The 17539-nt window shown below is 44.4% G+C and overlaps 1 protein-coding gene across 7 annotated transcripts in view; it reads left to right on the top strand.

The window, feature by feature from the left end:
* LOC126354343 (uncharacterized) overlaps positions 1-17539 on the top strand; it is a 322836-nt gene that overhangs the window by 220513 nt on the left and 84784 nt on the right. For all 7 annotated transcript variants that reach the window (XM_050003914.1, XM_050003916.1, XM_050003915.1 and 4 more), the window contains one exon: positions 8843-9051. In XM_050003914.1, the coding sequence (XP_049859871.1) occupies positions 8953-9051 (99 nt within the window). In that variant the 5' untranslated portion in view covers positions 8843-8952. The remainder of the gene's footprint in view (positions 1-8842; positions 9052-17539) is intronic.

A 17539-nucleotide genomic window follows, 5' to 3' on the forward strand; every position in this document is an offset into this window, starting at 1 on the left:
TTTTCTCTGAAAATCAGCTGTTTGTTCTCTAGAAACAATTAAACCAAGTAGAACAGAGAGAGCATATGCAAATCCTTGACACTTCAGGCTATCTCTAAAAAGTGACGTACTTTTTTTAAGGAACAAACTCGATTTTTCACTACTGGAATTTCAACCTTAAAAGGATGGTCCTCGTTCCATTGTAGCACTGGAAGGTTGAGTGATATTTTGCATTTGACGGAAGCTAAGGGACAGGCATTTTCTGACATCGAGCGTGTGCATATGTTGCCTTTGACGAAATGAACGTCGATGGAAGTGTGATATTTGATGTATTGAAAGATCGTGTTGTAGGCCCACATAGTAACGTGCTTGTTCTTTGGTTCGTAGACTTTGTTCTCGATGGAAACAGTCGATATTTTATGAGTTTGACATTCAGATGACACCGACGTTACTAAACTGGATAGCTAGTGTTGCCGCAGTCGTTCCCGATCTTGGACCGAAAAATCGATGTATGTGGAACGACCTGCATATTGACCACGTCATTTCATTTTTTTCGCATCGACAGGACCCTGCGGAAAGAGTGTGGATATTTTAAGACGTCCCTTACTCAGATTACTTCACCTGGAATATGGCTGCAAGGTTGTCAGCCAAAATATCGGTACAAGAGTTAATAATACCCCTGATGCACTCCAGAGAAATGATGGAATTCTTTGCAGTCACTTTATTGACGGCAGCGTAAAGCATTCCGGTGGGGAAGTAATTACAAACGCGACAAACGAGAAGCTGCTATCATTAGATAAAGCAGAAATTAAAATGTGCACCGAACCGTCACAATTTCACCTCAGTGTTAAAGGTAGAGACAGCCAACTTGTATATCTAGCCCTGCAACATTTTTCAAATACCATGGCTCAGACAATTTGTTATTTGTTGCCAGAAGAAGAGCAGAGGGCAGATTTCTTTCGGGATGTTAATGACTCATTTGACGTTCTAAATACTCGTAGAATGGTCGACAAAAAGACATTAGCAATCGGTTACGGAATTAACGAGCAGCTCTCGAAAACTATCCTCCGTAAAATGTATTTTTGCTGTAAGAATGTAGGTTGGCAACAGAAAGTAACTTCTGTCATTCGAGAAAGAACTGGTAACATCAATTAATTCTTTATTTGGCCTTCATTCTGACTTTCTGTCAATCGGAATTAAATATATTGTAAGAGGACGGCTGAGCCATGATTGCCTGAAGAATTTATTTTCGCAGATACGAGATCGTTTTTACCAGCATCCACCTCCGAGAGAAGTTTATTGCTGCTAGGAAAGAATCTCCGTTACATTCCACTGTCGAATGCTTCATCTGTAGGACCGCAAGACCACCAACAACGATTCCTGTCATCGAGTTTGCTATGTGGAATTTTCCCTGATAGGCTGATGCCATGGTCATGCTGAATGAGGAAGTAGAGATACCGGACAAAAGTTTCGGTTGTGAGGCTGCAGCACCGTCTGCTGTGACAGGAGGTAATGAATCCTCAGCAGAGGTTTTTGGATATCTGGCAGGTTATCTACATCTACAGGTTAATTGTACCCCGCAAGCTACCTAACGGTGTGTGGCGGAAGGTAGTTCTGGTTTCACTGCCCTCCTCCCAGGCGCCAACGGCACGCGGGTAGAATGATTATCGGTAGTCCTGTGTATTAGCTTTAATTTTTCGAATTGCCTAGTCGTGGTCATTTCGTGATACGTATGTGGGAGGAATTCATATGCTGTCCGACTCTTCCCGGAAAGGGTTCACTTGAAAATCTCATGGTAAACTTCTCCCTGCTACATAACACCTTTCTTGCAACGTCTGCCACTGCAGTTTGATGACTATTTCTATGACGCTCTTGCGACGTCTATAAGACCCTGCGATAAAACGTGCCTCTCTTATTTAGATCTTATCTATCTCTTCAATCAGTCCTAACCGATAAGAGCCTCAGATTCATGAACAGTAATCAAGAAACGGTCGAATAAGCGCCTTGTAAGCCACCTCTCTCGTGGATGAGTTACATTTCCTCGAGGTCCTTCCTACGAATCTCATCCTGTCATCTGTTTTCCCTGTTATTTGTTTTATGTGGTCCATCCACTTGAGACTGCTCTGGATAGTTAAAATTTGGAAGTTTGTGGTAAGGTCTTACGGGACCACACCACTGAGGACATCGGTCCCTAAGCTTAGACACTACTTAATCTAACTGAAACTAACTTGGGCTAAGGACAACACACACACCCGAGCCCGAGGGAAGACTCGAACCTCCGACGGCGGGGGAGCCGCGGGGGTCGTGGACGTCCAACAGTTTAAAGCGTAGTGGTAGTTTCGCTGTGTCTGAAGTTCCATGCGGCTTTTCGCGGATGATGCTGTAGTATACAGAGAAGTTGCAGCATTAGAAAATTGTAGCGAAATGCAGGAAGATCTGCAGCGGATAGACACTTCGTGCAGGGAGTGGCAACTGACCCATAACATAGACAAATGTAATCTATTGCGAATACATAAAAAGAAGGATCCTTTATTGTATGATTATATGATAGCGGAAAAAACACTGGTAGCAATTACTTCTGTAAAACATCTGGGAGTATGCGTACTGAACGATTTGAAGTGGAATGATCATATAAAATTAATTGTTGGTAAGGCGGGTGCCAGATTGAGATTCATTGGCAGAGTCCTTAGAAAACGTAGTCCATCAACAAAGGAGGTGGCTTACAAAACACTCGTTCGACCTATATTTGAGTATTACTCATAAGTGTGGGATCCGTATCAGGTCGGATCGACAGAGGAGACAGAGAAGATCCAAAGAATAGCGGCGCGTTTCGTCACAGAGTTATTTGGTAAGCGTGATTACGTTACGGAGATGTTTAACAAAGTCAAGTGACAGACTCTGCAAGACAGGCGCTCTGCATCGCGGTGTAGCTTGCTGTCCAGCTTTCGAGAGAGTGCGTTTCTGGATGTATCGAATATATTGCTTCCCCCTACTTATACCTCCCCAGGAGACCACGAATGTAAAATTGGAGAGATTCGAGCGCGCACGGAGGCTTTCCGGCAGTCGTTTTTCCCGCGAACCATACGCGACTGGAACAGGAAAGGGAGGTAATGACAGTGACACGTAAAGTGCCCTACGCTACACACCGTTGGGTGGCTTGCGGAGTATAAATGTAGATATAGATGTAGACAAGGCGCCCTAGACAGCGCGGGCCGTGACAAGGCGCCCTACACCGCTCGGCTACCCCGCGCTGCTCTGGATACTTACTCCTAGATATTTTACGGTAGATACTGTTCCCAGGAATTTGTCATCAATAGTGTAGTCGTACAGTAGTGGGTTTCTTTTCCTATGTATGCGCAGTATGTTGCATTTATTTACGTTCTGAGTCTACTGGGAGAGCCTGCACCAGCCATCAAATCTCTGCAGGTCATTCTGCAAATGTATACCGTTTTCTGGCATTGTTACTTTCTTATAGACAACCATGTCATCTGCGAACAGTCATAAAGAGCCTCCAAGGCTTTCTATTAGATCATTTATGTACACTGTAAATAGTAATAGTTCTAGCACACTTCCTTGGGATAAGTTGGAAATTACCTTTTCATCTGTAGATTGTGTTCCGTTAAGAGCCGCATGTTGAGTTCTGTCTGCAAGGAAGTCTTCAGTCCAGTCCCAAATCTGGTTCTATGCTCGGTATTTTACTAAGCAGCATTGTGGGAAGATGTCAGATGCCTTGCTGAAATTAAGGAACACGGCATCTACCTGAGCGCTGTTGTCTACGGCGCTATACACCAATATGCAAGTACACTGATGAACCAAAACATTATGACCACCCGCTTAAATGTAGATTGGCAATGGCAAGGAAAGCGTTTCTGAATAAGAGAAATTTGTAAACATCGAGTATTGATTTAAGTGTCAGAAAGTCGTTTCTGAAAGTATTTGTATGGAGTGTAGTCATGTATGGAAGTGAAACATGGACGATAAATAGTTTAGACAAGAAGAGACTAGAAGCTTTCGAAATGTGGCGCTACAGAAGAATGCTGAAGATTAGATGGGTAGATCACATAACTAATGAGGAGGTACTGAATACAACTGGGGAGAAGAGGAGTTTGTGGCACAACTTGACTAGAAGAAGGGATCGGTTGGTAGGACATGTTCTGAAGCATCAAGGGATCACCAATTTGGTACTGGAGGGCAGCGTGGAGGGTAAAAATCGTAGAGGGAGACCAAGATATGAATACACTAAGAAGATTCAGAAGGATGTAGGCTGCAGTAGGTACTGGGAGATGAAGAAGCTTGCACAGAATAGAGTAGCATGGAGAGCTGCATCGAACCAGTCTCAGGACTGAAGACCACAACAACAACAACCCGATAAGGGCTTGTTTGTCTGTCTTTAGGACGAAATACATCACTGATTCTGCGTATTAGGGATCCGACAGTTGAAGATAGGTTGTGGAGGTACGTAGTCTTAGATAACTACGCACAGGTCATGTAATTCGTGTGAATAACGGGCCGGCTGAACGTTTTCCACTCGCCGTTCACCTCGATGACGACGTTTGTGGAGACGACCATCCACCTAGTGTAAAAAAAAATGTGATTCACCCGAAGAGCCGACACATCTCCATTGATCGACCGTCGAATCTCAATGACCCCGTGTCCAGTGCAATCGTAATTGATGGTATCGTTGGGTCAACATGTGAACACGTAGGGATAATCTGCTGCAGAGCTCCATGTTCAACAACGACATCAAAGCGTCACGTGCCCGCAACGCCACCAGGGGGTATCCAACGTCGCACTCGGCAGTGATCATAATGTTTTGGCTTATCAGTGTAGATCACGTGGAGCACCACAGAGAGCTGAGTTTCGCAGTACCCCTGTTTGAGGAATCCATGTTTATTTTTATAGAGGAGATTTTCTTTCTGCAAAAACGTTGAAATTCTTGAATATAAGACATTCTCTACAATTCTACAACAGAATGACTTGAACTATATAAGCCTATAATTATGTGCATCTGTCCTAGCACCATTCTTGACAACGTTAATGACCTGTTCTTTTTTGGAGTCGCTAGGTACCCTTAGCTGCTCCAACGATCTACGAGAAACTACTGTTAGAAGGGGAGCAAGTTCTTTATAAAAATCTTTTGGGTGTCTCCTCTGGTCCTGATGAATTTCCACTACTAAGAGACCATAGTTGCTTTTCAGTTCCGCGATGGGTTATCTCAGAATCTGCCATTTCGAGGTTGGTACGATGACTGTAAGTAGGGACCGGCCCGATGTGAAAAGAATTTCGGACGATCGAATTCAGCATTTCGGTCTTCTCTCTTTTACCTTCACACCAGAATGGTCACTGAGTGAACGAATAGAGGATTTAGAACCGCTTATTGTGCGACGACCAAAACGTCTTAGGGTTTTTACTCGGATCGTTTGACAAAATTTTACTTTCAGAGACATTGAACGTTTCTCTCACTGGTGATCTACATGGTGGCAGGCAAAGTTCTCCAAGAATTCGCCAAACCAGTAGCCTTCCATCAGATTGCCACAGTGTATAGTGTGGTTCATTATTCCAAATGACTCGTTTTCTGTCATCCAACTTCCGGCGTCGTTGCTCTTTATACCACCTCAATCGTAGCTTACCACACTACCACAGAAATGTGTGGCTTATGAGGTAGTGATGCACTGCTGTAAGCAATCCTTTTCATCTCCGACGTGCACTCATTATGCTAGATTTCTGTCACCACTTGGGAATTCACGAGGGATCCTTTACGCTTATTTCATATGGTTTTCAGCAATGATATTTCGCAATGCCGGACGGCTCCTGTCTGTCAGTGTATGAGGTCTGCCTGGTTTTGATTTAGTGTAGTTGTTCCTTCGTGTTCCACATCATAACCATGTTACGAACAGTCGTCTTGGACAGCTTTAGAACAGTTGAAGTGTCTTTGACGGATTTTTTCTCAGACATACTGTGACTGGTCCGCATTCGAAGTCACTCCTTGTCCTGGTCCATTGTCTTGTTACCGCATTTCCACTGACAAAACACTGACACCGATGCTGAAAATGACAAATTCAGTGTGGGCTTGAGACGAAGTGGGCTAAGGAAGCTAATGCTATTCCTGCACATCGTCTGATGTTGGTGATAGGTGGTATTCATTGGATGAAGTGTCCTCAGTTTGGAGTATCTCAAGTTGTCACCTGTTCTTCATATTTCAGTGAAGTCATTTAGAACACATTGCAATTCAGAATTTGTTTAAGTTACGTTTGCGAGAAAATTCAGAGACTTTGTTTCTTTTATTTTAAATAACAATGCTGTAAAAGTTTCTAGATGTATTACCTGATGGCGCTCGTCTTTATACGCCCATGACTGAAAACGCCAGTACAAGGGGCCAAAAGACAACACATTAAGAAGTATTCACGAAAGTTTGAACAATTTTTTATGACTGGGAGTGGTAGTGTACTTCCTTAATCTAGAGACCGGATGTGGTGGATGATGTGGGGGCAGGAGTACTGCTTCTCAGCATCCTGTGTTGATCTGGTGTCAGCACTGATATCGAGATCAATATGGTCGCTTAAGAGAAGTCTTGGTTGAACAGGTTAGCTAACGAATCGAAGAGTGCAGGGCCCACAATTATGCGAGAAGTGAACGTGTTACGACGTTTTTCAACGAGTAAAGCCACAGTCTTGTAGGATCTCAGTATGAACTACCTAGGTACTATTCATGACCTCCCATCACAGCTTGGCGTCTGCCTGTACCTGTCTCCAACTTTCTGAACTACAGAGAACCTACAATGCGTATCTCGAGGGACAACTAAAGGGCGCCAGAGACAGTTCGGAGATACAAATAACTGAATCTCTGAAGGTGGGTAGTGAGTCGCGAGCGGATTGAAGAGTACTGTACTACACCACTGGCCATTAAAATTGCTACACCAAGAAGAAATGCAGATGATAAACGGGTATTCATTGGATAAATATATTATACTAGAACTGAAATGTGATTACATTTTCACTCAATTTGGGTGCATACATCTTGAGAAATCAGTACCCAGAACAACCACCTCCGCCCGAAATAACGGCCTTGATACGCCTGGGCATTGAGTCAAACAGAGCTTGGATGGCGTGTACACGTACAGCTGCCCATGCAGCTTCAACACGATACCACAGTTCATCAAGTGTAGTGACCGACGTATTGTGAGGAGCCAGTTGCTCGGCCACCATTGACCAGACGTTTTCAGTTGGTGAGAGATCTGGACAATGTGCTGGCCAGGGCAGCAGTCGAACATTTTCTGAATCCAGAAAGGCCTGTACAGGACCTGCAATATGTGGTAGTACATTATCCTGCTTAAATGTGGGGTTTCGCAGGGATCGAATAAAGGGTAGCACCACGGGTTGTAACACATCTGAAATGTAACGTCCACTGATCAAAACTGCCGTCAATGGGAACAAGAGGTGACCGAGATACGTAACCAATGGCACCCCATACCATCACGCAGGGTGATACGCCAGTATGGCGATGACGAATACACTCTTCCAGTGTGAATTCACCGCGATGTCGCCAAACACGGATGCGATCATCATGATGCTGTAAACAAAACCGGGATTCATCCGACGTTTTGCCATTCGTGCACCCAGGTTCGTCGTTGAGTACACCATCGCAGGCGCTCCTGTCTGTGATGCACTGTCAAGTGTAACCGCAGCCACGGTCTCCGAGCTGCTAGTCCACGCTGCTGCAAATGTCGTCAAACTGTTCGTGCAGATGGTTGTTGTCTTGCAAACGTCCCCATCTGCTGACTTGGGGATCGCGACGTGGCTGCACGATCCGTTACAGCCATGCGGATAAGATGCCTGTCATGTCGACTGCTAGTTATACGAGGCCGTTGGCATGCAGGACAGCGTTCCGTATTACCCTCCTGAACCTACCGATTCCATATTCTGCTAACAGTCATTGGATCTCGACCAACACGAGCAGCAATGTCGCGATACGATAAACCGCAATCGCGATAGGCTACAATCCGACCATCATCAAAGTCAGAAAAGTGATGGTACGCATTTCTCCTCTTACACGAGGCATCGCAACAACGTTTTACCAGGCAACGCCGGTCAACTGCTGTTTGTGTATGAGAAATCGGTTGGAAACTCTCCTCATGTCAGCACGCTGTAGGTGTCGCCTCTGGCGCCAACCTTGTGTGAATGCTCTGAAAAAGCCAATTATTTGCATATCACAGCATCTTCTACCTGTCAGTTAAATTTCGAGTCTGTAGCACGTCATCTTCGTAGTGTAGCAATTTTAAAGGCCAGTAGTGTATATGAAGGCGACTATGTGTGTTGCATTTCAGCTAGCGAAAGCAGTGGCTCAGTGGCTACAACAACGAACTCGCACTCAGGACGAGTACAGTTTAAATACCCGTCCAACCAGCCAGATGTGAGCTTCCAGTGGTTTCCCTGAATCGATTAAGGCAAGGGTCCTCTAAAAGGGACACTCGGTAGTTCCTTTGAAAAGGACACGGCTGATTCTCCTTGGCATCCTGTCTTGTCACCTCCTTACGAGCTTTAAGTTCGCCTCTGTAATGACCTCGTCGACAATTGGACGTCAGTCCCGGTTCTCCTTTTCCCGTCCTGGTCCATACAGTGTTTTAATAGTTCCTGGTTTTGATCAGTAGGGAGTAGTGGCATATCGACGAAGGACAAGAGCACTAGTAGCTACTACTAGGAGTATAGAACACGGACAGGTTCCTTACATAAAGCGGCCCAGTACCGATGTACGGTAGTGTTGGTGGAGGTGCCGCTGTTACGCAATGCGCAGTGGCCGGCCCGCCGGCCCAGCGGCCACGCGACCGCCCCGTCCCGTCACGTGTGACCGTCTGCGTGTGTTGTAGTGGGGGCTGGCCTGCAGTCTACATCCGTGGCGGTCGGACGCGGCGGCGGTGAGTCGGCGGGGCGGACTCGCTCGGAAGGCGGCAGCGGCAGCGGCAGCAGTACTGGGCAGATGGCAGCGGGCGCCGACAGCAGCAGCAAGGGGACCGCCGGCGCGGCGCCGGAGGGCGGCTGGGGGTGGGCCGTCGCCGCCGGGCTCGCCGCCACGCTCGTGAGTACCTCCACTGACCATTCTCAGTACAGCATGGACTCCAGCAGGGTTTATATGTACGGCAAGGAAAGCGTTTCTGAAGAAGAGAAGTTTGTTAACATCGAGTATAGATTTAAGTGTCGTTTCTGAAAGTATTTGTATGGAGAGTAGCCATGTATGGAAGTGAAACGTGGACGATAACTAGTTTGGACAAGAAGCGAATAGAAGCTTTCGAAATGTGGTGCTACACAAGAATTCTGAAGATTAGATGGGTACATCACATAACTAATGAGGAGGTACTGAATAGGATTGGGGAAAAGAGAAGTTTGTGGTACAACTTGACTAGAAGAAGAGATCGGTTGCTAGGACATGTTCTGAGGCATCAAGCGATCACCAATTTAATATTGGAGGGCAGCGTGGAGGGTAAAAATCGTAGAGGGAGACCAAGAGATGCATACACTAAACAGATTCAGAAGGATGTAGGTTGCAGTAGGTTCTAGGAGATGAGGAAGCTTGCACGGGACAGAGTAGCATGGAGAGCTGCATGAAACCAGTCTCAGGACTGAAGACCACAACAACAAATATATATGTATGGTCAATATTCCGGGATACGACGGAAATGATCAATGATCATTAGAATTTAAAAAATAAGCATGGGCTCTAAAACGCATTCCAAAAAGGTGCGGCCAAAATTTCAGGAAACATTCCTCACACACAAATAAAGAAAAGATGTTATGTCGACAAGTGACCGGAACGCTTAATTTCCATGTTAGAGCTCATTTTAGTTTCGTCAGTATGCACTGTACTTCCTCGATTCACCGCCAGTTGGCTCAACTGACGAGAATCCGCACGCAGTTGTGCAGTCACGTCATCAACACAGATTTTCTGTGAACGTTTGAGCTGGCATTGTTGGTGATGTCTTGATTGTGCCCCATGTTCTTCCACCTACGCTCAATGGAGCACGTTATCACGATTTCATACGGGATACTCTACCTGTGCTGCTAGAAGATGTGCCTTTACAAGTACGACACAACATGTGGTTCATGCACGATGGACCTTCTGCACATTTCAGTCGAAGTGTTCGTACGCTTCTCAACAACAGATTCGGTGACCGATGGATTGGTAGAGGCCGACCAATTCCATGGCCTCCACGCTCTCCTGACCTCGACCCTCTTGACTTTCATTTATGGGGGCATTTGAAAGCTCTTGTCTACGCAACCCCGGTACCAAATGTAGAAACTCTTCGTGCTCGTATTGTGGACGGCTCTGATACAATACGCCATTCTCCAGGGCTGCATCAGCGCATCAGGGATTCCATGCGACGGAGGGTGGATGCATGTATCCTCGCTAACGGAGGACATTTTGAACATTTCCTGTAACAAAGTGTTTGAAGTAACGCTGGTACGTTCTGTTGCTGTGTGTTTCCATTCAATGATTAATGTGATTTGAAGAGAAGTAATAAAATGAGCTCTAACATGGAAAGTAAGCGATCCCGGTCACATGTCCACATAACATATTTTCTTTCTTTGTGTGTGAGGAATGTTTCCTGAAAGTTTGGCCGTATCTTTTTGTAACAGCCTGTATATGCGAATGACCGCGCGCTGAATATTCATCAACCAGAGATAGTATTTTTTTGCGTACGACACTAGTGTTATAATAAATCCCACCAGAGTCAACAAAACGGATAGCAAATGATGTTTTACAAAGATTTATTAAGTGGTTCTAAGAAAATGGGCTCTCCCTAAACCTAAACAAAGCGCTATATACATTTCTGTACAACCCAGACAGACTCGTAACAACAACTGATGTAGTGTTTGAGCAGGAGTCTATAAAAAGGCTAGAATCCTTCATATTTTTGGCTGAACGTATTGATCAAAACTTAAACTGGAGTAGGTACTTTTCAAGAAGCTAGACATTGTAACTGCGCCTCACAATACATGTATTCGTTACTGAAATTGGCCATAAATAACCCATAGCAATTTGAGACAAACATTGATGTCCATACCTACAACACTAGAGAGAAAATAACCCACAATTAAAGCCATCTGTTATTCAGAAATGAGGTCAACATGAAGAAAAAAATGTTTTTATCATTTTCCCAATAACATGAAATGACTGAAAACTAGCAAAACAAATTTTAAATATAAATCATTTCTAGTGGACAACTCCTTCTGTTTCACTGAAAAGTTTCTACTTAGAAACTGAGAGCAGTTTTTTTTTAAAAAAAAAGGACTATTGGTAGGACTAACAAAAATTTCATTATTGTTAACAGCAATCTCAGCCGGAAGCAAAATTAGTCCCTTTTGCAGTATGAAAGATGTATGGTAAAATCATGTAATAGGTAAGATGAAAAAACTAAACTCGAAAATGAGCACATTCTTACTTAATTAGGTTGTGTTTTCTCTTTTGTATAAATTAGGGAGCCCTGGCATTTAGACAGGCGAGCAATCTACACAGAACAGTTTTAAATGGCGGAGATATTTTAAAAACACTTGTTTAAATTAGAAATGAGTACTCTGTAGAAATAATGTTTATAATGTTCGATGAAGATGATTTGCAGTGCAAACGGTAAATTTTTAGCACAAATCGCTCAAACTCTAACATGACATTTCCATCCACAGGAGCTGACACTATGCTAAGTGTTCGATTAATTGCTTTCTTTAACTTTATCCGAAAGTTGTTGACCTTTAAAAGACCAAGGCACACGTTGATTCAGATTACGCGTAAAGTTACCTCCTCCCGGCCCCTACCTGCACCTCCATTTGTTGCAGCTCTTGCAACTGCTAGCTGGTTCTCAGATAGAAGAAAGCTAATAGCATTTCACTCCTGTAAGACAATGGTCGCAATGCGTGGCGGTACTTAAAACGTCCTTGAAATTGATGGCTATTTCATTTTGTCTCCTGCTGTACGGAAATAGAAATAAAAATTTCAGATATTTTGCTTCAAGACTCAAATATCTTCCTTCCAGCATAGTTCATTAATTAATTTATAACAGCTACATTAAAAATAGAAACTCGATCAACACGTACCTAATTCTCAACTTTCAACTTTATTTAACTGTCGCGATTATCTCCTCTTGAAATCAAGCATTATAGTTCGTTTAAGAATTCTACGTTATTTGTTCAAATCAGAGTAGTACATATTTTACTTAGTGCAACTTTTTACTTAATTTCGGTTAGGAGCGACTCTATCAAATAACGAATTATCTTTTTCAGTTGGACTTGAACGCTTGCTGTAGAGAAATGATTGAGAGCAGCAGACCAACCACTTCATTGCATAATGCCTCTGCCTATTATTTTCGCTATATTACAGAATGACTGCTTTACACGATCATTGTTTCTTACATTCATACAGATGTGCGTACCTCTGTATGTAGCTAAGTCTTGATTTTCAATCCTTTTGTGGTCGTGGGATTGTTCATGGCTACAAAATAGGTTCCGGATGCACACAAATGGTTTATGTGAGTGTATACCAAAAACTCTCTCCTCCTGTGTTGTGTGACTTAAACCAATTCACTGCGACATATGTCAAAATAAAAAAAGCGTTTGATACCAAAGCTGGAAGACTCTTATTTGAGTTTAACATGCTTCGTAGGAATGAGTACCCATGTCAGGTAATAAAAACCCACTCATTTATCCTCCACCAGAAACAAGGATTGGAGCAGACACTAAACCAGAAACTAACGCAGTGTGTGCGGGCAAAGACAGATAGATAACCTAAATACACATGGTGGGTGATAGACGTGTACTTAAATTATTTGTCTTGTACGACTGCCAGCCACCTTACTTATTTAATTCTCCCATTGCTGCGTGCTTCATGCACGTCTTCCTCATCAGATGGCGCTTTTATTGCTTTCATGTGAAAACAAAAGTTGAAATAATGTCACATTAACGAGTTGATAATTTAAGAAAGCTACACTGATCAGCTAGCCCATTGTGACCAGCTACCTAATAGCCAGTATGTCACCTTTGGCACAAAGACAGAGGCGACGCGTCGTGGCATGGAAGAAATGAGGCCTTGGTAGGTCGCTGGAGGGAGGTGGCACCACATCTGCACACGCAGTTCTCGTAAATTCCGGTCAGGGGACAATGAGCGCTGACGCTACGTTCAGTCACATGATTTCGATCGGCTTCAGATCTGGCGAGTTGGGGGAGGGGGGTCACCACATCAATTGGAACTCGCCACTATGTTCCTCGAATCTCTCCATCACACTGCTGTCCGTCTGACATGGCGCCTTATCTTGTTGAAAAATATCACTGCTGTCAGGAAACATGACCGTCATGAAAGGGTGTTCATGGCCTGCAACCAGTGTACGATACTCCTTGTCCGTTACGGTGCCTTGCTCGAGCTCCACTGGACCCGTGGATGCCCACGTGGATGTTCCCCGGAGCACAATAGGCTCGCCTCCAGCTTGTCTCCGTCCCACAGTGTAGATGTCATGGAGCTGTCCCCTGGAAGACGACGGATTCGCATTCTCCCATCGGCATGATGAAGAACGTGTCGGGATTTCTCAGACCATGCAACGGTCTGACACTGCGCCAGCGTTCAGTGGCGAAGGTCACGTGAGCATTCCTGTCGTAGTTGTCCATGTCGTGGGGGTAACATTGGCACATGCAAGGGACGTCGGTGGCAGTAACCCAACATTACCAGTCTGCCCAGCCTACGATGTCTGACAACTCGTAAGGGGTCCGTAGGCCCTTACTATAACTTTGGACTCGGCACAGGTCGGTAGGGAGAACAATCGATTGTGACGTGTTGCGAGAGCGAGTGTCGAGATGCGCTAGAGTGGTTGGCGGGAATGGTGTGTGTCTGTGGAGGCCATTATTGGAATACAGGGTTTTAAACCGAGAAGGGTGTCACCGTCGCCGTGGTTAGACCCCTAAATAATGAATGAATACCGGGAAAGTGATGAAGTATCTTTTTAAAAGTGATCAGTGACGTTACTAGTGCCGATATTTAGTTTCGCGTCTACCGCACCAGCCTAACCTTGGATTGCAGTGTTGGATGCAGTGATGGATTCGCGTGTGACGATAATTGAAAATGAAGAAAGCCTGTGCTGAGATTAGCCGTAATTAGACATGTATGACGAAGGCAGTGGTTGTCTCCTTTTTGTGTTTTGAGAAGAATATAAGTTTGTAATTAGTAAAACTGTGTTGGTGTTCCTTATTACTATTCATTCAGTATTATAGTATTTAACAGGACGAACTGGAAAGTTTCGTAGCTGTCAATTCCGATTACCAGCCCCATTAGGTTCACGGTCATGTTAATAATAAATATTGGGCTGCTATTCGATCACATCAGGTCGGGATGAAAACGGAGGTGTTACAAACCGTAATGGAGATGGTTCCACTTTGCTATCGCCAAGTGTTGAAGACTTTTACCAAAACACTTCTCGAACAATGGACAAGTCGAGCGGTTTCCCAAATGATCGTGCCGAACCTCTGGGCTATCATAACGTGCTCTCGGTCAAACGTAAATAAGATAGTGCTCCTTCCCCATTCTACACACGGACAGCACTCTCACTGATACTGCATGTACCGTGGGTATGTCTGACTAGTAGTCATGCCTCGCCAGGTAACGTTGCTATCGCTTGGACAGTCTTACATCGATGGTAGGTCGTTGGCCACGACGTTCTGGTTAATAAGTGTGTATCTTATGCAACTTCGACGTAATCGCTTGTTGTGAGAAAATAGGGAAACTGTGGGGGTAGGGTTGGGGAGGAGAAGAGGAGTGGCGAAGGTCGGGAAGGGAGGAGGGGGGGGGGGGGGCAAGACGAGGGAGTGCCATCCACTGTTGTTGTTGTTATTGTTTTTGTTGTGACGTTGGGCAGACCTCTACTTGCAGAGGAAATGTCAAATAATTGGTGCAACATATTAATTGAAGCCAGACTACAGACTATACTCATGCATCCAACAGAGGCAATTCCACTATCTCCAAAATGCAGGCCAACATCACAACAATAACAGTAACAACAGCGCACGTCATTTTCTCACTCTCTCCACCTCTCCCATTTGGTCGCTACCCCCACCCTCACCCTCCCTCCCCCCACCTCTCCTCACAAACAACATCCTCCCATCCAGCCCACCACGTAACTGGTAACTGTACGAAACACCACTTATCCATGACAGGCGTAGTGCCGTCGCCTAACCAATGTAGCCGCAATCAAAGGCGTAAACTTACTGAATGCTTGTCATAGTGTTCTTCGCAAAGTGTGTGACACGATCAGTGTGACGGGTACTAATTCTTTTGCACATTCCGTCTCTTCTGACTCTGTACGTGAACATATCGAAATCGACTGCAAAGTAGATGCTTCAAACCGGAGCTTTGCCTTTTCTTAGACGAAGCTATTACCAGCTGAAAGATCTAAACAGGGCTCAGAGTGCGTCTCGGGTCTTCACTCTGGCAGCAGATTCGTCTTCTACTTACTTTCCATGGGCCGTAGAAAATCTCCTCCGCAGCTTGCTGGAATATCCTTTAGAGAAGGGCACGGTGTGGGGAAGCTGTAACCACGGCCTATGATGCTATTTCTGTAGGTTAAGCAGGAGAGACACTTTGAATTGTGAATCAGCAGGTCCGAAGTGCTGGGCGACTTCAGATTCTTGCCTCTAACGCGTTGGAAGCCGCTTTCCGTGAAAGGCAAAGCTTAGAGTCAGGAACAAGTACACAGGAATTTCCGCTGTGAGAAGTTCCTGCTTTACATAGCTTATATAAAAGCCAACACACAATATTGTGTTTCTCTCGCAGGTGCTGAAACAGAGAAAAGGGTAAGTGTAAACGGTGCAAAGGCGACTGAACTGATAACGCTTCTGCTCGGTACTCAACCAGCATTTCGATGAGACTGCTGGCATCTCGTATTGGTGGCAGCATATTAACACACAGCAGTCTAGGTTGTAGTAGACAGTCAGGGGAAAAATAATGTTTACTGAACGTTTTTATCGAGACAGTAATTTCCAGAACGAATATTTCACCCTACAGGGGACTGTGCGCTGATTTTGAACTTCTTGACAAATTAAAACTGTGTGCCGGCTCGGGACTCAAGTCGGAACTTGACTTTCCGTGGCCAACGCCCTTACAGATTGAGCTATCTAGGCTCTAACCACAGCCTTCCCGCACAGTCGCACTTCACTTTGCATACTTCTCACAAGCTCTCCCGCATACCCTGCTGGACAACCATTACTGGAAGAAAGTATAATGCGGAGAAGATAGCTTATGTCTGCAACGTAGCCGACTCTTTGCGGGACGAATGTCTTACTATGCATCGGAGTATTAGCAGTTTTGAAACTACTTGGAAGATTAAAACTATGTCGGTCTGCGAATCGAATCCGAAAGTTTCAGTGACAGAGATATTTCAACTTTGTTCAACACTGCCCATACACAAATAGGGAATCACAAAATTTGCTATAATACATAGTGATTATATTCTGTAGGCTACATGTAATCCCTATCCATTGCTAACAAACCTCGTTAGTAAATCATAAATATTTAGAACGTTTTTTTTCATTTCGAAAAAAATTTAGGAAACTTAAATCCAAATTTCGTCCTACGAGCTACTACCTCCAAATATTAGTGGCAAATATCGCATTGCCTAATTCCAGATATTCGTCGCATTAAACCTCTCTCTTAGCATCTGTACCCGGGATGTTATTTCAGTAAGATTGGCTTCCACCAAACAAAACTATCTTACTTGAGTGAGTTAAATGAGTGGAAGATGCCTGGGGTACCACTCTCTTTGACCTGATAAGCGCTTATCACCGAACTGTAAAGAAACACGACCAAACAAAGGGGAATTCCGGAGTGCTTTCCACCATCCATTGGAAAGTATCGTAACACACCCGAAAGAATATAATTACTGAGTCAAAGAATTAGTAAGTACTTAATTTCATCCTCCTTGTATTTATATTACTGTTTGGCATTGTTGGCTGTGATGTCATATAGCGACTCATTTGCCTAAATCAGAAAGGCCTAACCCGTCGGACAACTTTCCTCTACAAGTGTGTGTGTGTGTGTGTGTGTGTGTGAATAATGCTTGTGGAATGGAGACTCGGTTTGTGTTGTTGATATTGCTGAAAGAGAAACAGACTCCTCTCTAACGGCACCGACAGGGCTGCCCAAATTGTGCCTAACCCCATCAGACGAGGGGTCACCGTAGAAAGTATCACATGCTATGACTCCATTACACGGTGTGAAGTGATGTGGAATTTAATCGAGAACGCCTTCTGTAAGTTTGGTGTTCAAGAACTCACGCCTCCAACTCTTCGACATTTGCTGGCCAAATAATAATGGAGAAAATATCTGCCATCACCAGGATTCGAAACGCCTAACCTCGACTGATGCCGCAGTGCAGAAGGATGCATTAGCGGCCTTAGCTAAGCAGGCAGATTTTACGTTATTGCAATTATAAGAACGAAATATCCTAAATAATCAAATCCATTGAAGAAATGCGTTGTTGAAATCGCTCTTTGTTTCGGATGGTTTACCTTTCATTCTAACGGAGTAAGCGGTAAATATC

This window comes from Schistocerca gregaria, chromosome 3, assembly GCF_023897955.1.
Source record: "Schistocerca gregaria isolate iqSchGreg1 chromosome 3, iqSchGreg1.2, whole genome shotgun sequence".
Taxonomy (NCBI): Eukaryota; Metazoa; Arthropoda; class Insecta; order Orthoptera; family Acrididae; genus Schistocerca; species Schistocerca gregaria.